General features: G+C 49.3%; 1 protein-coding gene across 1 annotated transcript; it reads left to right on the top strand.

Annotated features, from left to right (window-relative positions):
* Positions 1-2,803: 2,803 nt before the first annotated feature.
* Positions 2,804-19,785, top strand: Fam3d (FAM3 metabolism regulating signaling molecule D). The gene is made up of 9 exons (XM_051139660.1): positions 2,804-2,938; positions 5,327-5,434; positions 9,581-9,601; positions 11,478-11,595; positions 12,785-12,843; positions 14,468-14,518; positions 16,001-16,085; positions 17,736-17,862; positions 19,297-19,785. Exons 1-9 carry the CDS (start codon positions 2,926-2,928, stop codon positions 19,384-19,386), a joined length of 672 nt encoding a protein of 223 aa, XP_050995617.1. The 5' UTR covers positions 2,804-2,925; the 3' UTR covers positions 19,387-19,785.
* Positions 19,786-20,803: the final 1,018 nt, after the last annotated feature.

Here is a 20,803-nt window from a genome sequence, read left to right as displayed (position 1 = left end):
CCAGACTTACATTAGCATTTCCAGGGAGAAATCTCCTAGCCTCCATACACCCATCAGTAAAGTAGCAGACTGGTCTTGTTTGAATCACGTGTTAACTTCAAAAGCAGGCTCAATGGACATAGAAAAGGCTCTGATTTGTCAGGGTAGCGTAACGTGATGAACGTGTCCAGCCAGGACCACACGGACATGTTTAGCCTTGACTCCCAAGCTCAGAGGCGGCTTTCCAGAGAAAACGGCTTTTACTACGAGCCCTGCAAACTGAGTAAGTGGGTTCTAGGTATGGAGTCTTAGCATCAGTGTCTAGACAAAGGACTAGAAGGGCAGAGTTCCAGTGGTGCTCCCGAGTGAGACTGTCCCTGCCGTTCCCCGTGCCTGGTGCCCAAACGCTTCAGGAATGAAACGCGCCACCTGCTGTGTGGCCTGAGACATCACTCTGCCTCTCTGTTCTTCCTTCTGCTTCTCCGTGTGGTGGTTTAGTCAGACACCCCACCCCACCCCCACCCCTCCCAGGACTGTGTAGGACTTAATTCATCCCACCTTTGAGTGTTTATGGAGCTCTTCAACATCCCTGTAGCCTTGGCTCTGCAGGACACAAGGCCTGCTGGGGAGAAGAAAGCCTTGTAGGCTTCTAACCTGATCTGAACATGTAAAATCAGTAGAGTGTGGGGACGGGAAAGACAGAGGGACAAGGAGGTGTTGGGTAGCTCTCTGGCCAGGGAGGGAAGGCACTGCTCACAGTAACCCATGCCCTTCTCAGAACCCTTCTCTCATTTCTTCCCCAACACCCTTCCTATCTGTTGTATGAGCATCAGCCGGCAGTTGTAGCCGTGCCCTAGGCTACCAGGCCTCGCTGCAGCTACAACAAGGGGACCTGAAACTCTGCAGCCCAAGTGACTAGCTGTGACAAGGAAAGACTCTTTTCTCACATATATTAAGTGGCTGCAGAGAGATCTCTCCCTCACCCTGTGTTATCTGTTCCTGAAGTCTTTCCCCTCCCCACAACCCCACCCCTACCCCTACCCCTACCAGCCCACCAACCCTAAACTCCAACCCTACAACACCCACTCAGCTGCCAGGCTGCTCCGGTGAGCACGTTGGGGACTCTGGGGCCCAGGGAGCTCCTCGGGAGCTCAGGTGGGCAGCCAGGAACTCAAAGCAGGAGGGACTTTCAGGCTGGTAAGCCCATGGCCAAGGCAGGATTTTACGTGCTGCTCCCAACCCCAACCCTGAAGCCACAACCTGCCAAGCATGGCTGCCCAGCCGGAGTCTTCCGTGTGCCCTGGCCCTCTCTCCTCCTCTCAATAAAGCTGCCTGATTCCTGGGCATCTCTGGGTTTCCACCAAGACTCCTTACTCTTCATCTGTCCCTCCTCCATCTCCTCTATCCCTCACCACCTTTCATCTCTACTTCTCCTTCATTGCTTTTTTTTTTTTTTTTTTTCTTTCCTCAGCCCATCCCACCCCTGCCCCTGACTGAGTCGGCCATTTTTTTTGCACACTCTGCTACTGTCCATGTCTGCCCTATCCTAGCCTGGCCCTTCTACCCTGTCTGCCCCGACATGTCCATGGTAGTGGGGCACAAAATGTCCTTCAGCTCTCATCTGGGAGCCCCTGGACTACATGTCACGTTCTAAGGACATTACAATATATTTTTGTACCTGAAAAAAAAAAAGGTGTCATTTGAATCTCAGGGAAGTTAAGGGTCTACAAAAGCCTTCTTGGTGGAAAGTACAGGTTTAAAGGGGCGTGGGAGGCACAGCAAGACAACAGCTTAGATTCCAGACTCTGAAGGCACGGGGGGTGGGCAGAGCTTATGCTGGTAGTTATTCACTGGAGGGTTCAGTGGATGCTACCATTGTTTAAAGGTGGAGGGCAGATCCTGCCTCAGTACCACCCGTTATAGACAGAGGGAGGCCTGTGGTGCTTGACCTGACACAGATGGGCGTTAGGGCCCTCGTGGGTTTTTAATCCCTTCTCCAGTCTTACGGAGTCCTTGGCAGTTGGACATTGGAGACTGTTGAGAGGATATCTGTTAAGATAGATTCTTGAGAGAAAGAAAATTCTAGGCAGGGGGGAAGGGAGGAGAGGAATGAAATCATAACAGGCCAGAAAGGCCACTTGGCCCTGGCTCCAACTCACCACCACCCAGCCCTTGGCCTGCCTCCTAATCCCCGCCTGCCTCCAGGAAGCTTTCAAAGTTGCCACGTTATTACGGGCAACTGCCCAGCGCCTAAAGGTGACGCAGAGGTTGTGGGAGGATGACCTGGACCCTGCCCCGACACAAGAAAAGAGAAAGCTCAGCTTTAAACTCCCCTGTGAAACAAAGTGTGCTAGAAGTGGAGCCCTGTGGGGGATGCAGGGGCCCTGCGGCTGCAGCTGTGCATCCAAATCCATCATTTTCACCTGCTGAATGTCCTTGGGCTTCGCCGTGGTGAGTTGTCCTTACTAATCCCTGAAAAGAGATATCCATAGAGCAGTTGGCAGGAGCTCACCTGCAGGACGCCCGTCCTGCCTGCTTATGTCTCCATACATCAACAAAAGTCATTTGCTTTTACTGATGGTTTTTACTGCCTCACAGCCCTGGGCGGGTGGATAGTCAGGGAGGTAGGTGTGAGAGGAGCTGGAGAAAGGGGGGGGAAAGGCAGGGAGAGAGGGGGAAGGAGGGAATGAAGGTAAGGCGACTCCTTGAATATGCACCTCCCTTTATGTGCTATCTCGGCATTCCCTGGGTGAAATCCAGGAGGCTGCATGAAGGAGATGAACACTGCTCCCCTGCTCCTAGGGCAGGCAAGAGGCCAGGCTAAAGGAAGCCAGCCTCAGTTCCAGCACCCTCCCTGGTCTTCAGACCCCAGAAGTCAGTTGGCAATTGGTTTTTCTTCTCTCCACAGGTTAGTACTGGCCCCAAGCCATTCTTTACCTCAAAAGGATGAGAGTGGCAGGTAGGTCAGGGTTCTGTAGCTTCTTGGTGGGAGGGGTTGGCTCTAAAATTTGCTTTGGGGGTCACTTTTCTATCATCAGTGTCCTCCCTCCCAGCCTCAGGGGGGTTCAGTATTTCTTGTCAAAGGTCTCAGCAAGAATTCCAGGAGGAGAGAGACCTGGGAGAATGGAGGGCATGCCTCCAGGCCTCTGGACATTGGGACATAACACTGTCATTTACAAAGTTCACACTTCTTAGCCACTAATAAGTTAATAAAGAGAGAGAGAGAGAGAGAGAGAGACTCACTTTGTGTGTGTGTGTGTGTGTGTGTGTGTGTGTGTGTGTGTGAGTGTGAGTGTATGTGCATAGAGGTCAGAGGTCAATGTCAGATGTTTTCTTCTCAATCTCTACTCTATTTTTTGAGACAATGTCTCTCGTTGATCTTGGAATTCCCCAGATATAAAATCCCTCAGACATGCTTGTCTCCACCCCCGTATTCTGGTAGTGCTAGTGTTCTAGATACACACCCCCTGCACTGGCTCTGACATGTATGCTGGGGATCTGAGCTTAGGTCTTCAAGCCTGGGTAGCCAGTTCTTTACCCACTGAGTCATCTCTCCATTCATAGAAGAAAGAAAGAAAGAAAGAAAGAAAGAAAGAAAGAAAGAAAGAAAGAAAGAAAGAAAGAAAGAAAAAGAAAAAGAAAGAAAGAAAGAGAAAAAGAAAGAAAGAAAGAGAAAAAGAAAGAAAGAAAGAGAAAAAGAAAATCTCTGAATGTTTTTAAGTTTAAGGTTTTTATGTTGGGTCACATCTGTAGCTATCCTAGGCTGCCTGTGTCCTATAGGTCATAGTTTGGATACACCTACAGGCTTGGGGAGCTGAACAATTACTGCCCAGTGGCCCCATCTGCCTGGAATCTCAGCTTAGAAACACCTGTCTCCAGCCAGAAGTCAGGGACCCCATACCAACCTAAGGTAGGGCTGTTTCAGGGTCCTCACATAACAGCACGATGAGACAGAGGCCTTCAGGCACACCCTGAGAGTGGATCCCTTTGTAAAGGCACTGAGATGGGGTGTGCATACAACACACACACACACACACACACACACACACACACACACACACACACACACACCACTTATACTCCCAGGCAACCATGAGAAAGCATGGCACCTGATTTGAAGTCTGCTTACTTTCCTGGGTCCCAACCTTCCTCTTCCCAAGTCATCACGGGAAAGCAGCTCCCTCTTCAAGCTGCAGTTCCCTATCTGTGAAGTAGTTCATTGCCAAGCACAAAGATTTAGTAGACAAATTGAGATAACCTGTTTTTAAAACTGTCAGTGAAGTAGCCTGCCACATAATGGGTGCCACAAATTGTGGACTGGACCCTGAGGGGAATCACCTTACACCCCAAACCAAATGAGATCATGGCGTTACACTTTCTGGTCTTTGCAAGGCAAGGAAGTAGATGAGTTCTTGGTGTCTCTCCCATGTATGGGATTGCTCCTTGGTGTAGGAGCCAGAGTCACTTCTAGCTGTAAAGCAAGGGAGGCTGGGGAGCTTTGTCCTGTTCTGAAAATGCTGAGCAACTCTACTGTGTGGTTATTTGTGGTGGCTTTGAGCTGACTAAAAATATGGAAGACATCCTCAGATGCCCAAGCCTACCACTATGACTATAATAGCAACAATCCAGGCCATCCGTCCATCCATCCATCCATCTACCCACACATCCACTCCTCTACCCATGCATTATCTATCCACCTACCTGCCATTCCATCCATCCACTCAATCATCCATCCATCCATCCATCCATCCATCCATTCATCCATCCTTTTTTCTTCCATTCATCAAATACATATTAGTACATGCTCTGTATACAAAACAAAAGCCTTGCCTTCAAGAAAGTCCCAATCCGGGAAGTAGAGTCAGGAAACCACAGCAAAGCAGTGTGGTAATGGTGTTTGGAAAGAAATAAGATGCTTGAGAGAGGCTGTCTGAGGAGAAGCAGCTGGAACTGTGATAGCCAGGGACCACAGCAGGAAGGGCTTTACCATATCTACTCTTTAGGACTGACTGACTTTAGTTCCTGCGAACAGTACAGGCCCCAGGATACATTCCTGAGGGTTCTCTCTGGGCGGCTAACTAAAGCCCAAGGATGGGCACTTTCAATTCCTTCACAATGGCCATTTTTGGAGCGTGTTCTCAACATCTGCTCATAAATCTCCCTGTCTGACTCCAGCATGAACTCTTATGTGGTCTCAGCACACAGTCTCATGGTGTACCCATGACAGAGCGTGTCCCATAGTGCTGGAATTTGTCATCAAGAGCTCAAACATGACATTTCTTCATGGCCCTGCATGGCAGCATTGTTGGGGTGTGGATGTGGTCTGATAAATTCTCCCTGCTTGCAGGTCTGATTCGTGCCGTGGCCCTCATCTTCACCCTGGTTGCCATGTGGGTCTTCTACCGCAGCTACGTCAGCTTCGGCAGGAAAACCATCCGCCTGCCACGCTGGCTGGGTGAGTGGGGCTCACGGCCATAGTCTGCAGACCAGGGATGGGCGGCTGAAGACCCCAGCAGGCAGCCAGGTGTGATCTGTGCACTGGCTTTGCGGGGCATGGTGTAAGATCCCTGGACTGCCAGGAAGGCTGAAGCTATAGAGAGCAGAGAAGTGTTCCAGGGCCCTGGCCTGAGGATGGACAGAGGGAAGGAAAGAAGGAAGTGAGGAAGGAAAAAAATGCTGAGTGATGAATGAAGAAGTGATACTGAGTGGCTTCTCCTACCTGCTGTGCACTCTGCTTCAAACTTTCTTTGTGCAGGGCCCGCATGGCCTGCATGTCTGTTCCACTACACCTCCAACTTCCTGCTCAAATATTGCCATCCCAAAGGCCTTCCATGACCTCCCCAGCTCCAGCTGTAGCCTGGCCTTCTTATTTAGCCTCTTCTGTGACAGCCTATTTCTTTCCAAATACCATCATTGAGTTATTTGTTTCCCTAGTTATTGCCTGGCTCGCCTCTTAGAATGTAACTTTCCTGCAGGCAAGGATTTTATCTATAGGGCAGTGCTGATAACTATTTAAAGAGTGAGAGACACAGATGGATGGATGGATGCATAGATGCATGGGTTTGTGGGTGGATAGATAGAGGGATACATGAATGAATGAATGAATGAATGAATGAATGAATGAATGAATAGATGAGTGGATGTGTATAATGAATGAATGGATAGATAGTGAATGAATAGATGAGTGGGTGGGTAGACAGACAGATGGTGGATGGACAGACAGGCGAGTGAGCAGATCAGTAAGTGAACGAAGAGATGCATAGAATGACAGGTTGGATCAGTAAGTAAGTAATTGGATAGATGAATTGATGAACGCATAGGATGACAAGTAGATGAGTTGGTGGGTAGATAGATAAGTGATTAGACAGATGAGTAGGCAGGTGAACAAATGAAGGATTAAAAGGGAGATGGATATGTTCTTATTGCTTTTCCTATACAGTCTCTGATTTAAGATACACTGATATCCTCAGGAAGTAGTCCTTGATGAGGTTTGTAATAGACTCGAGCATCATTGGTAGCATGGTTTCATCATGTGTGTTCTGAGAAAACAGAAAGTCAGGACAACTTTTAAAACTAAGCCAAGTTCTCCATTAGAGGTGTTGGAACAGGGATGAGAGCCTGAGTGTGTACGTTTAAAGCCTTTCAAGAGAGAAGGGAAGGGGTGTATATGGTGATATTTGCTTTCCTGGGAGATTGAGACCCACCACCACTGCCATCTGCCTCTTGCCAGCTGAGACACGGAGCTCACACTGGGATTTCATTTATATAGACACTTGGTGGCTGCCATGTCCCTGATCCAGAGATGGATTCTGCTGCCTGCTGGTTTCAAGGACATGTTAGCCAGGGCAGTATAAGAAGACCACAGTGTATTGTACAGGACAGCCACAGTCTGAATGCAGTGGGCAAATGTTGTTGAGCCATCCCCAGGTAGCCATTTATCCCTCAAAGCTGTTACCTGGGAGATGACAGGCCAACAGCTCCAGCCCACAAGCATCAGGGCTCACACTCCGTGTGAAGTCACAGGGTCTCCAAAATAAGGAACAAGTGGCCCCCATTTATGGTCTAGAGAAACAAACAGACTTAGTTACAATGCCTCCGAAAAACAGCAGTGCATTCCCCTAATTTAAGAGACTCCAGAAATGCAGCCCAGACACACAGCTATTTTATGACTTCATGTGCTGATCCCAAAGCCTATATGTTACTACAGCACAAATGTACACTTATCATTAATATACAAGAAGATGATAATAATTGGTTTCCTTCGTAATTCAATCTGGCTTACTTTATGCACTTAATAACTTGCACTTGGGCTCTGCTAGAGAAGAAATTTACTAATTATCCCAGGAGAGTGAGGACCAACTTACTCAGAAAGAAGCTCATGGGCTTTTCTGGTCCTCTGAGGCCCATGGCATAGGAAGAAGAGGCTCAGAACTCCTGGCCTAGCTGACAACCCAGGCAGGAGAGACAGGATAGAATTAACTAGTTTGAGAGTGTCAGTGTCTCCGGGTAACTGAGAAGTCAGGTGTAGCGGGTCCCAGGGGTGCCACAAATCCCCCCATGGCTTGCCTTATTATATACCCATGGATGCCGTAGCTGCTGTTTTGTTCTGTTTTGTTTTGTTTTGTTTTGTTTTGGAAACAGTCCTGTATGGCCCAGATTGCCCTCAAACTGACCAGGCAGTGGAGAATGGACTGGCCTGCTGGTCCTCCTGCCTCTGCCTCCTGAATGTTGGGATCACAGCTGGGCTTGATGCATGCTAGGCAAAGTTGTTTTAAATGAAAATAAAGACTCAGGAGCCAGATGCTGGGGTGAGAAACTTGCTAGCTTAGAGAGGCAGAGAAAGCACCCAGCTAACCTTCCCTCCCAGCTCACATCCTGATGGAAAAGGCTCAAAAGACTCATTAGTTCAGCTGATAGCCCAGGAGGAAAAGTCCAAAAACCCAAAGCCAAAGGCTTGGTAGCCCCAAAAGCCAAAGGCCTTAGGAACTGAGGAGCTGAAGAGCTAAAGAGCTAAAGAGCTAAAGAGCTAAGGAGCTAAAAGCTGAAAGCACAAGAGCTAAAAGCCAATGAGCTCCTACTTCTACCCACTGTCTTAAATACCCCTCAACTCAAAGTCCCTCCTACTCTTTAATCCCTGTCAGCTGGTTTCTTGCTCCACCTCTTGACCTAGGACTAACTTTATTAAATCCTGTGTACAGAAAGCTTTTGGCTGGACCACACCTTAACCGCCTGTTCACAATAAACAGAAAGTTCTTAGATTAAAGGTGTATGTTAGGACTCAGCCATACTAAACAAATGACAGGTTTTTGTATTTCACAATCTCAGAGATCACACAGGATCAAAGACAGGTTTTTTTGGGTTGGTTTGGCTTTGGCTTTGGCTTTGGCTTTGGTTTGTTTTTTCCGAGACAGAGTTTCTCTGTGTAGCCTTCGTTATCCTAGACTCAATTTGTAAACCAAGCTGGCCTTGAGCTCATAGAGATGTGCTTGCCTCTGCTTCCCTGAGTGCTGGGATTACAGGTGTGCACCACCATACCTGGGCAAAGACAGGTTTTTACAGTTCACAATCTCAGGGACCGCAATTTAGGATCAAAGACAGGTTTTTACAGTTCACAATCTCAGAGATCACAATGGGATCAAAGATCCTGCAACGAGGCAAGCTCTACCAACTGAGCAACATCCCCAGGCCTCGCGTGCTGCTCTCCTTCAACACAGTAGAAGCTACACCCATAGTAAGTTTCTCTCTAGGACACATGATGGCTACCAACTGTCCAGATGCCCACATTATAACTGAAAATGGTACACACACACACACACACACACACACACACACACACACACAGACACACACGAGAGCTGAAGGAATATATTAACTCAAAGAAGGGCTCTGCCTCCAGAGGACTGTGGTAGTGTGGCTGGCTCAGCCTTGGTCATTTGCTGTGCCTAGGAACCAGAAGAGGCATCCTCCTTCCCTGCCAGTTTTGTGTCCACACCTGATCTAGGAACTTGGGAACAAGTAGGACAGAATGAGACATGAAACCAGGCAGTGACCAGGATGCCTCAGGCCTAGCACAGACAAGCGTCCCAGGAAGAAAAGACCCAGGGACCACAGTGGCATCAGCCAGCAGCATGGTTCTTTCCTTCACTGAGGCCCTCGGGGTCTCACAGGACCCTCTCAACAGCCCAGCAAGCATATTTGTGATACCTTCTGTGTGCTGTCAAGTAAACTGAGTCACGTGGTGCTTATACATCACACCCACCAAACAAAAGGGGTTAAGGCTTGACCTCCAGACTCTCCTCACACTTAGCACAGTTTGATTTTTAAACATGAATAATTCATGTCGGTGCATATGTACACTTATGCTTATGTGTGTTGAGTATGCATGTATGTGTCAGTGCATGGGTGTCCCTACCTGTGCCTGTATGTATATGAGTGTATGTGCATTGTGCCTATTCGTGAACAGGTGACAGCAGCAAGTGGGAGATGTAACAGGGGCAACTCACGTCAAGGTCTCCTGTTCCCATTTCCCAGCCCCCACCTCCCCCCATCCTGCAGGAGGTTGAAGTACCTTTTCACTAACTAGATTCTTTCTCTCAAACAGGCATGTCCTCCAAGGAGACCCGTGAGTATCTGCCCCGCCCCGCCCCATCATCTGCCCTCTGGTAGGATGACCCAAGGTCTCTATTCCCAGTTCTGCATGCCCCAGAGAAGCACAGGTGTCCAGGGACTTCCCAGCTCATTCCTCTGTGACAGTGACAGTGTGACAGTGGTGCCTCCTGAAGTGGGGGCTGGGCATCTCCTCTCAGTCATTCAGACTGGTAGGGACATGGCTCAGCTCTTTCCCTTTTGCACTTCCTTCTGGGTAGTCTAGACCACAAGGCACCCTGCCTCCTCTCTCTAGAACCTCACCTTGAATTGAAAGAGGGCTTCAGCAAGGACCAGGGCTCCCAAGAACAAAGCAGGTAGAGGAAGGGAGCATGGCTGCTGCTGATATTAACTCTGGCTGAGCCAGGGCTGCATTTCATCCTCATGGGCATCTCATATAAAGCTGACATACCCCATGCAGGTTGCATGAGTACTCCCTTTCTATAGGTAGGAAAACAGGCTCAGAAAAATGAGATCACCTGGCTAACGCCAAGCAGTTGTAGTGGCAAGCAGGGGGTCAAACACCCCCACCCTGCTACTCTAGAGATCAACTCCCCAACAGCTCTTTGCATAAGACCTACCTGCCAGGTCCCTCAACCCCCTAACCCAACATGGTAACTCTAGAGACAGCTAAGCTTTAGGGTAAGGATTTTACTGAGCCCAGTGCACACAAGGCTGCAGAAAGCAGACTACAAGAGTACACATAACCCGTTTATACTCCTGACCTCGTCCCTCTGAAGTCTCCCCAGTCTAATTATGAAACAGACCCACAGATTTATGATACCTTGCAGATATCATCTGCTGGAAGAATAGAAAACTCAAGCAAGTATACTACATTCTACCATTCCTGGTCCCATGGCAGACATCGCTAATCAATTCCCACATCCTCACTCTCCAAGCCCATAGCCAGCTTGAAGAGTTTTTATCATTAAGCCTTTCATAGTAGGTCCAAACTGACATTTAGGAGAAAACCTGCTAGTCCATTTTGACCAAAACTAACTCCCTGATTTGACATCAGCAAAAATAATTGGAGAAGCTTTTAGCAAAACCACATAGCAGATTAGTAGAAGAGCAGTTTCTAGTTCCTGATGTAGCCTCCAAGTGCATGTTTACACACACACACACACACACACACACACACACACACACACACACACACACAGTGCTTATGACAATCCACCAGCTTCGGGCCCAGAGCAGTGGCACCAGGGTTCCCAGAGAGATGTGGCCCAGAATTCAAAGCAGCTATGGAGACAGTCCCTTCAGCCACAACTCAGAAAGCAGATCCTGGCTCCCCATAGCTGAGACCTCCTGTGAGTATCATTTCTCTTTCTTTATTCAGCAGCCTGGTGGTGAAGGCTGGATGGTCAGAAAATCAATTCCAGAAAAGCTTGCTTAAGCTGCCTTGTTGACATCAAGCTTGTTAGACTTAGTTGCAGTTGGTCAAGCAAGCTCTCTGGGAATTCCAGAGACTAGAACCTTCCCCACCAGTGAGAACCAGGGAGACCCTTGGTTTGCTACCCATATCATCCTTTCCAGCCCAAAGTCAAGCCAAACCAAGAGGCTCTATGTTCAGCCAGTGAACAGGGGCCATGTATCCACCAATGCCCAGGCACAGGGTCTACCAAGATAATCCAGCGAGGCACAGCCCAGTCTCTCAGCAATCTCTGCAGGAGCAGCCTGTCTCAGGAAGCCCCCAAACTAATTCTAGGGTGGCCAGACCCTCAGCCAGAGCCCTGTACATTTTGACGCAGTTGATGGAAACTCTGCAGTGCCCAGAAAGAAACAAAACTCCAAGGCCCGGTCCCCTCCCCAGATGCTGCCCCTGTGAGAATGCTGTGTTACCTTCCCAGGGCTCCCAAAGACCAAGTGTGGCCTCAGCAAGTCCTGCCTAGACAACTTCTTCGCATTTAAAATCAGCAGTGGGGCTGCCAATGTTGTGGGCCCCTCCATGTGCTTTGAAAATGAAATGTAAGTACTCGGGGATGGCTAAGCTTTTTCACTTGCATTTCATCCATCCATCCATCTGAAATGTTAAGCCTCAGGGCAGGCCTGTGAGGAAGCCCCTGCCTTTGCAGGCAACCCTTGACCCCGTGTGTGTGTGTGTGTGTGTGTGTGTGTGTGTGTGACAAATAGCATTGAGCCAAGGAGCTCCAACTCAGCCACACCTTGCGAAGTTGCCCTTCCCTCCCAAGCACAGGCAGTTAAGCTGTTATTGTTACTTGCCAAGCTTATGGCAAGTCTGCCCAACAGAAAAGTTCTGAGTTTCTGGTGTCTGGAATGCTGTGGGAAAGAAACTATCGCACCCACTCCCATCCTAGAAAAGTTATGTTCATCCTGACTTGGAGAACAGATGAGTGTTCCCGTCAGGATGCTGAACTAAACACCACTTGGTTTAGGCAAAGCAGGAATCATACTGGGATGTGTCGTTCAAGTGACAGAGGTTCCAAGCTTCAGGGTGAGCAGGACTTAGCCATGCAAACGGCACCAGCAAGCCTTCCTCCCACACCTTAGCTGTGTTTTCTTCTGCTAGCCACTCTTTCCTCCACTAACATAGGACTCCTCTATGAATGAGGGAGGCCACAGCATACTCTGACATATTAGCCCCACTTTAGCACCTCACCAGGATGAGAGCAGTTCCAAGACTGGGGTCTCCTTCCTGCCTTGGGACCTGAATCCAGTCCTGGCCCAGTCACAATGGCCAAAGGATCAGGAGGAGGCTGGATGGGGTCAGTCTGCTGTCCCAGAAACCACAGCCTGGGAGTGCGAAAGTACGAGCCCAGTGTGTGGAGCCTGGGCTGGTGGGAGCCCATCTCAGTTTCACAGGGGGACTAACCACTCTAGGCTGGCCAAACTCTACTTTCTACTTCCTCACATCCTAGGGTACGGGGCTCACCCTACCACCAGACACCTCAAACTATCAGGCCTCTCTCTGTGCAAACTGGCCCAAATGTGGCTTGGACTAACTGGCTACAGCACAAATAACAGCTCACCATAGGCTTCCAGAAGAGGTTCTCCAGCCCAGACCATCACATGTGTCTCCTAGTGCCTCTGCCCTGGGCCCCAGCGGTAGGCCCTTTCAATGTCCTCACCACCAAAGCAGCATTTTCCTTCTGCTCCTGGACAGCTGGCCTACCTTACTCTCCTCCTTCCTCCGCAGCATCATGAGTCCCGTGAGGAACAACGTGGGCAGAGGCCTGAACATCGCTGTAGTGAACGGTGAGTGGCCAAGGTCACACCTGAGGCCCAGGAAGGGGACCTGCCTCCTGTTGAGTCCTCCTGCAGAATTCAGGACAGGGCAAGGCTGGACTTGGGGGAGCAGCAGGTCTTACAGGCCTCGTCACCCAAGGCTCCTGCCCAAGCGTTCACTGCTGTGACTCGTGGCTCCACTCTCACAGCCACTCCCGTCACGGTGGGCAGACAGTGGCAGGGTGAGACCACATGTGGAGTACAAACACAGTGTTCTTTATTCCACAAGTGTGAACGGCAGCTAGTATGAGGCAGGCTAGGCAGGACACTTGAGAGCAAGGACAGGCCCTGGCTTCATGATCCCTGTGGGTATCACAATAAGGAAATTGAGGCTCAACAGATAAGGCACGTGTAATCATATAAGGCTCCAGAATGAGTGATAGACAGCTGCAGGAGAAGAAAAAAAAAAAGCAACAAATGGTCAGGAGAAAAGGAGAGACACCCCCTTCTAGGCAGTAGGGAGGGAAAAACAGAAGGAAGGTCCCAGACTGAGACTTCCTGTCTGGCTTCTCACAAAGCCAAAAAGATAATGAAGAAGAAGAAGAAGAAGAAGAAGAAGAAGAAGAAGAAGAAGAAGAAGAAGAAGAAGAAGAAGAAGAAGAAAAGAAAGAAAGAAAGAAAGGAGAAGAAAGGAGAAGAAAGCTAACATGTTACACATATACTGTACAACTTGAACCCAGTCTGGCCAACTCCAGGTAGCAGCCTCCTTGCACTGCAGTGTCTCCAGACTTGTGTGCAGACTGGGGCCTCAGACTCCTCATAGATAATAATTAGCCAGAGCAACAAAGCATGGCAAAACATGGCTGGCTCCTAACCTCTTGCTGTGCAGAGCTTCCTCTGAGAAACACTTCAGACTATGCTACTCACCTCTACCCTGATTCTAGAAAACCCCACAAATGAACATGCTCACAGAGACGCATAACCCCTTCCAAAGACCCTGGGTAGAGCTCCATATGGCTCTGAGACTCTGGGAGGGTTTGCCAGGTGAGCCTGCTCCTACTTACAGGGAGAAGCCACGGCACCGCCATACCCTCTGCAATACTGCCATCTAGTGGTGGAATTGGGACCTGTGGCTTTCCTCCAGAAAACCAAGATTTTCTCCTAAATCTTTAAAACACAATTCAGACCCTGAAAAGCCAAGGACCATAATCACTGAAAATTCCATGGCTTCCAAAAGTTGGGAGACTTGGCTTGCAGACTTCCCACTTATGTGGGGACACTGATAACCGTGCCCTTTTTTTTTTTTTTCAAAATACATATCTAGCCCACGTACTGTTTTAGATAGATTCCATTTTGAGCCAGCAGCCCATTGAATTTGTGCACACATTGAAGACCAACTGATGAATTGTGTCCGTGCAACTGTCATGACAGAACTCAGACCCTGAGTAGTTAGATTCTGTTCCATTCTGGACGTTTGGCCAGTGTGTTCTACCTCTCAAATAAGTCCTTGATGTACCCTGCATGATCTTCATGAGACCTAGCTTCATTCGGTTCTGACTCTAGTTTGAGGCTCTACACTACCCATTGGCCAGATTCAGCAAAATGACAAGCAGGGTGACTCACATTTTGAGAAGTAACTTTCTCTTTTCACTAGGATCTACAGGACATCTGCTGAGAAAGGGCAGCTTCGACATGTACTCCGGAGGTGGGCACTGATGTCACCTGGCTGGGCCCCTTCCTGTGGCAGGGAAGTTGTGGGCACAGAAAAGGGGAGGGTTGAGGATCATTCTGCTGCCTTAAGCACCTTCCTGAGTTAGACACTCAGGCACAGAGCCTTAGATGAGGGTCTGAGTGTAATGGTTTGCTTACACGCTGATTTCAAGAAACGCCCATGGCGGATCAAGGAGAGAAACAGGAGGAAAATGAAACCAACGTGTGAAATTGGAAAGCCGTTGGCTGCCTCTGACATAACCCAAGGGGGGTGCTTAAAGCCCTATTGCTTCATCACTTCCTAGCAATTCCGACTTATCCTCAGGGGCAGGGCGGGGGGGAGGGGGGCAGGTTTAGAGGCCAGGCAGAACCCCAGGCTAAAATAATGCCATTGTTGGTATCAGTGGCAGACATATGTCTATCCACTGTTGTGCTGAGGCATAAGGCCTTGGTGCCTCCTCGAGCCCCGCTAGGAAGAGCACTCTATAAAAGTCAAGGCTGCAGAGATCTCTAGTGGACCCAGGGATAGGACATGACCTCCTAAGGTCCGTACAGCACCTCTGAGAGGTGCCCCACTCCCTCTCTCTGCAGGTGTTGCTTCTCCACTTAGACCTGTTTTGTTCCTTTTTTTTTTTTTCTAGTCTCTGTGCATAAGTAAGCATATAAGGCTTACTCTTAGGACAGTCACCCTTCTTTCTCTAGCATGGTGGACAGAGCAGGCCTCCTTGGCCTGGAGCCCAGGCATGTGAGTCCCATGAACAGCTCGGCTGCTGGTTTGAGTCTCTACAGTCACAATCTTGATGGTCTTAACCGGTTTTTTTTTTGCCATCAGTGGCCCTCCATTTTTATTTTGTACTGGACCCCACAAGTTATGTGGCCAGTTCTGCTAACAATTTATATTTCCATTCAGAGGCGTGCATTGCACTCCCCGTAAACTTCATGAAGACACCACAAGTAGGGCTATTACTCTTCCTTGTGGGTATGTCACAAGACCCCAGAGAGCTGTTTTGTTTTGAGACAGAGACTTGTGAAGCCCAGGCTTCACTCATTATATGACCAAGGGCAAACAACAGCCTATACTGTGGTGACTCAGAAGAAGCCATGGTACCTTGGACAGTAGAGATCTGCAAAATTATGATCCTCCTACCTCTACCTCCCAAGTGCCCTCACACTAGGTCTATGTAGTGCTGGGGATCCGCTCAGCCCTTTGTGTATCGTAGGCATGTGCTCTATCAACTGAGCTACATGCCCTCTGGGACACATGAATAAATTCCTCTTGTTATCTTCTCACATTCTCCTGCCCTGGGAAAAATGTGGCAGGAAGGTCCACCCCCATCACACTGTCTCCATCTGCAGTCTGAGCTCCCATCAGCCTGGACCAGGTCCTGCCTGGGTCGTTAGGGAAGTAGAAGAGAAAAAGGATGGCCCGCATTCATTTCTCCGAAAAACCAGTGCCTCTCTTTCCTTCCTCTCCCAGACCCCGAACGCCTGATGAGCTTTCTTGCAGAAATTCCAGATGGCACACTGGTGTTGGTGGCCTCCTATGATGACCCAGGGACCAAGTAAGTGGGAAACCCCACCTGCTAGGCTGCATGATAATGTAAACCAAATGCATCCACACCTGCACGCATTTGCCCACTCTCCTGAAAGAAGCCCACCTTCCAGCAAACTATCCTGAGAAAAGAAGCAGGTGAGTGTGGAAATAGTGTTCTGGTGGTGTGCTGTGCCCTTCACTTACAATGGTGGCACACTGTCCTCATCCAATAGCGACTGGCTGGCCACAGAGCTCATAGCATGATGCCGTATATCATCATTTGTACATACAAAAAAGACACACCACATTGCAAGTGATGGGCATGATAAATATTAAGGACTTGCAAGAATGTTCACTGGCTTAATGTTCTGTTGTTGTGAAGAGACACCATGACCAAAGCAACTCTTATAGTAGAAAGCATTTAACTGGGCCTGGCTTCTAGTTTCTGAGGCTTGGTTCATTATCATCATTGCAGAGAGCATGGCAGCAGACAGGCGAGCATGGTCCTCAAGAAGTAGCTAAGAGCTACATCCTGATCCAAATGGAGGGAGAGGGAGAGAGAGAGAGAGAGAGAGAGAGAGAGAGAGAGAGAGAGAGAGAGAGAGAGAACAAGACTGAGCCTAACATGGGCCTTATCCCCAGTGACACACTTCCTCCAGCAAGGTCGTATCTCCTAATCCTTGTAATCCTTTCAAACTGTCCACTCCGTGGTGACCAAGCATTCAAGTATATGAGCCTGTGGAGGCCATGCAAACCCCCACACTCACCCTCTAGGCCTGAGTGAGTACATACACACACAGGCGCGCGCGCGCATTTATTAGGTGGTGAGACGGCTCAGTGCATAATGAGCTTGCTGAATGAGAGTAGAGTGGGTTCAAATCCCCAGAACCTGCATCAGTGATAGGTAGACATGGTAGCCTGTCTGCAATTCTAGCATCTGACGGCCAAGACCAAGGGTTATCAGAGCAAGCAGGCTAGCCAAACGAGCCATATCTGGGAGCTCTGTATTTGATTGAGAGACCCTGACTCAAAAGAATAAATTGGAAGAGTGATTGAGAAATATTCTCAACATTAGCCTTGGGCCACCACACATACACATGCATAGGCACATATAGTACACGTGTGCCCGCACACATGCAACATACGTGTGTGTGCATGTATACACATACATGAAAAGAAGAAGCCCACTGTGCTACATAGCTTGTTAAACAACTTGTGGCCATGTTAAAATGTTTACAATGAATTAACTAAAGGGCGGAGCTTTCCCTTCTCCCTTGCAGAAATCATTGAGTTGCTTAATGACAGGTTGAACATCTTTCTTAGAATGGATCCCGTCGTTCAACAACTCATGATCGTGTTAAAATGTTTACAATGACTTGTGCGAGAGAGAAGGTGTTAACTCCACCGTCTAGTTGATTCTTCACAATGTCCCGTGTTTCCCGGATGAAGATGTGAAGTACTGTAAACAGAGCTGTACTGCCCAAACTCATGCCCAGCCCCACCAAAAACTCCCTTGGAAAGCCTCAGCCCCCTGGCCCAGTCCCAATGAACTGTAAGAGCCGCCAAAGCCAAGTCCTATGGGTGCAGTGGAGAACGGGGCCGACCATTGAGCCACTCACCCTGCTCCCCACCTCCCATCAATGACCTTCAGCCTCACCCCAATTGTTCTCCTTGGCAGAATGAATGACAAAATCAGGACGCTCTTCACCAACCTGGGGAGTTCCTACGCAAAGCAGCTGGGCTTCCGGGACAGCTGGGTCTTCGTAGGTGCTAAAGACCTCAAGTATAAGAGCCCCTTCGAGCAGGTGGGTTCCTAGCTGCCTCCCTGTCTGAGTGAGCACTAAGTGAGCAAAGAGCTTCATGGGGTAGAAGGACAGTGACTCACTTAGCAAAGATGTCCTGTCTCCCAGGCAGCCTTAGCTGGCCAAGCACAGAGAGCACCGTGGGAGAGAAGAGAGTCAGGAGACAGAGAGGATGCCTATGTGATAATGAGACAGGACACAGCACCCAGATGTGCACAGACTGTGAGATGCGGGCAGGGCTGAGGGACCAATGCAGAAGCAGGACTGATCTCTAGGATGAGGACCACTGGGGCTGTGCCTTTGACTGGACAGGGCTGACTTGTATGCATGTTGTTCTGTAAGGACACATCCACATTAGAAATTTTGTTGTGTTCTTACTTCTTTGCTGAGACGAAGATTTAGAGAAACGATCTAAGGACAGGTTTATTTTGGCTCATGCTTTTAGAGGTTTCCACCCGTCATGGCAGAGCAAAGCAGCTCACCTTGCAGAGGCCAGGAAGCAGAGAGCAAAATGCCTGGCCTGCTGGCTCTCTCCTTTTCCCCTTCATCCAGGCTCCCAGCCTATGAATGGGATGGTTTGGGTTAATAACTGCCCTCTTTGTTAACTCTGTCTGCAAACGCTGGCACAGACATATCCAGAGGAATTCCTTCCTCCCAAAGCTCCTGGCCACTTGTCAGTCCAGCCAATGGGCGATCAGGATTAACTGCCACCCACATTTAGACACCAGGCCTAGGTCAAGATGGCCTGAGCTAGGAGAAGGATGGGAGAATGCTCATGGCCTGTGGGTGAGAATGCAGGGCCTGGACTGGGTTCCAGCACAGCCAAGGGAGTCAGGACAGCAGGCTGAGCTAAGGTGCATTCACTGGGCAGGCCCTTCTCTTCCTCTTAGAGGGAAGGATCCAGATCCATCCAAAGCAAGGCCCCAACGATGTCCTATGTTCCCGTACTGGTAACACATCAGAGAAATCACACGAAGGATGTCCCAATGGCATTGCTTATCTGTGCCTCAGTTTCCCCTACAGAATGGAACTGTAACAGTATGCACTCCCGGGGCTGTTGTGCAGACTAAGCACATATGCAGCTTAGGATAGTGCCAGTATGCAGCAGATGCTCAATGCCATTAGGATTCCTCTTTTCTGTGCTGTTATTATTGCAATCTGGGGCCTTTGGGAGGTGAGTGGAAAATTTGGAGAAAGGGTACCGCTCCCCAAGCTCTCCCTTTCTTGGTGCCCCCATGGGGTATAATAGGCTCTGATCCCATTTCTGAGACCGCGAGCAAGTTGTGGTCCTTCCCTGAGCTTGGGGCCCCGTCTGTAAAATGAGGCTGTAGCAGAGGAAAGTGACGCCTTCTGAGTGTTGAGTGACAGGGCAAATGCTTTCTACATGAGTCCTCGACAGCTTTGCCCACTGTCTGAAAATCTCTCTTCTCTCCCTAGTTCTTAAAGAACAACCCACAAACAAACAAATATGAAGGATGGCCGGAGTTACTAGAGCTGGAGGGTTGTGTTCCCCGGAAGATATTTTAGGATGCCTGTGGCCCTTCCGGCCCAGGGAGCTGAAGAAACGCCCAACTGACTTGAAAGAAGAACCCAGAATGGCTGGGTCTGTGCTGACAGGAGCTGACTGGCAGGAAAGAGTAGAGAAGTCATGTGGGATGGGCTGATTGTTCCTGCACAACTCGCTTCCCCTCTGAGGAAGCAGTGACCTCCCACTGCCCCACAATGGCCAGCTTGGGCATGGGCAGCCATGGGGCCTGTGAAACGGCTGCGGTGGAAAGAGCAAGTGAGACCTACCAAGACGGCCCATGGTTGTCTCCAGAAGGACTGGCTGCCTACACTTGAGCAGGATTAAATTCTATTTTTGCTGATATTTTCACTCTCCGACTTCTCACACGGCGGTGCTTCCTCCTGGGATTGTTCTGGTCTTAGTCTCGGTTAGCATGGGTGCTGGGTCCTTTGTCAGCTGGGGTGAAACCTGGTTTCCTGGGGTTTCAGTCAGGAATGAAAGAATGTGGTTCCCAGGATGGACAGGAGCAGGGAAGACGATGCAGGAGACAGTACACACAGATATCATCTTGGTGAGCTTTTTTGTTTGTTTGTTTGTTTTTGTTTTTGTTTTTTGTTTTTCGAGACAAGGTCTCTCTGTGTTAGCCTTGGCTGTCCTGGAGTCACTTTGTAGACCAGGCTGGCCTTGAACTCACAGCGATCCGCCTGCCTCTGCCTCCCGAGTGCTGGGATTACAGGCGTGTGCCACCACACCCGGCTCGGTGAGCTCTTTTTAAGGCAAGCCAGAGGGTAGCCCGAAAAAGAAGAACAGAAAAGTGTCTGCAATGCTGGACAGGTGTCTAAACATTTGCCTGCCTTTGGGGTCCCCAGAGGTAGAATCTGAGACAAGCATTTGAGGTCAGACACCATGTTCGGAGGAGGGGGCAGCCAATAAGTAGTGTTGCCAACCCAACTGCTGGAGACTAGAATGCAATCCCAGCAGGAGCTTTGCGACTCTGTAGAACACACACCTCAGACACAGCATCCTTCAGATCTTGAGAGGTGGGGTGTTTATATCCCGACAGCAGCCAGCCATTTGGTGAGGGAGGGCTGCTGCTGCTGCTGGGGTGATGTGTATCCCTAGGCCCTTCTTGTCCACCCCATGTAGAGACAAGAGGCCACCTGTGTCTTCACAGTGAGTCACTGGCCAAAAAGACGTCAGTGTCAGCTGCCTGTAGACCAGAGGGTGAAACAAGAGGAGGAAGAATCAAAAGACATGGCGATAAGACACGCCCAGGATCTCTGAGATGGGCCCATTCCCAGGCTCTAGACTGGAGGTTCTCAACCTGTGGTCCTCGACCCTTTGGGGGGAGTCGCATATCAGATATCTTGTGTACCACACATTTATATTACGATTCATAAGAGTAGCAAAGGTACAGCTACGAAGTAGCAACAAAAA

This window comes from Acomys russatus, chromosome 3 (genome assembly GCF_903995435.1).
Source record: "Acomys russatus chromosome 3, mAcoRus1.1, whole genome shotgun sequence".
Taxonomy (NCBI): domain Eukaryota; kingdom Metazoa; phylum Chordata; class Mammalia; order Rodentia; family Muridae; genus Acomys; species Acomys russatus.
This window is presented reverse-complemented; position numbering and strand designations above follow the sequence as displayed.